A 585-nucleotide genomic window follows, 5' to 3' on the forward strand; every position below is an offset into this window, starting at 1 on the left:
TAGAAAACAATTTGAAATCTCCAAATAATCAAGAAAAGGTAAGTGTATTTTTAATAACATCAATTTATACAATTTATCAAAGAAGAATGTTTTTTCTCTAAAAAATGTCAATACCTATTTAAAATGTTTATAATACCTACTTACTTTATAAATTATAATAATTTTAATAATAATAATAATTATAATTATTTTAACAGGCCACTAGTTAATTTACTAGAAACATATCTTTGGGCTTAATTGATACTGAAAACAATGTCGATGATCCAGAGTCACTGAGTGAAGAAACTCTGAACACATTGTCCTCAGATGTATCTTTGTCAACTTCCACGCCATCTGTGAGCAGAAACAGCTCCTTAAATATTGCAGAAAAGTTTACAAAGCAGCCTACCTTGGAATGGTCACTAAAAAAGATGTCCAGTTTTTCAAGTAAATATCTATTTGAACTGATTTTTTAACACCACATAAATATTTTAATATTTTGTGTAAATACACTTAACAGGCGGTGGACAGAAACATACTCGAATTACTGAAGCCATTGTATATTTCATCTGTAAAGATAATCAACCATTATCAGTTGTTGAGGAT

General features: G+C 28.2%; 1 protein-coding gene across 1 annotated transcript in view; it reads right to left on the reverse strand.

Moving 5' to 3' along the window:
• Window positions 1-205: 205 nt before the first annotated feature.
• LOC103310989 (zinc finger MYM-type protein 1-like) overlaps window positions 206-585 on the reverse strand; it is a 7,880-nt gene continuing 7,500 nt past the window's right edge. Inside the window, exon 3 of the mRNA XM_029492214.1 lies at window positions 206-333. Within this exon, the coding sequence (XP_029348074.1) occupies window positions 206-333 (128 nt within the window). The remainder of the gene's footprint in view (window positions 334-585) is intronic.

Source organism: Acyrthosiphon pisum, unplaced genomic scaffold, assembly GCF_005508785.2.
Source record: "Acyrthosiphon pisum isolate AL4f unplaced genomic scaffold, pea_aphid_22Mar2018_4r6ur Scaffold_21036;HRSCAF=22848, whole genome shotgun sequence".
Lineage (NCBI taxonomy): Eukaryota > Metazoa > Arthropoda > Insecta > Hemiptera > Aphididae > Acyrthosiphon > Acyrthosiphon pisum.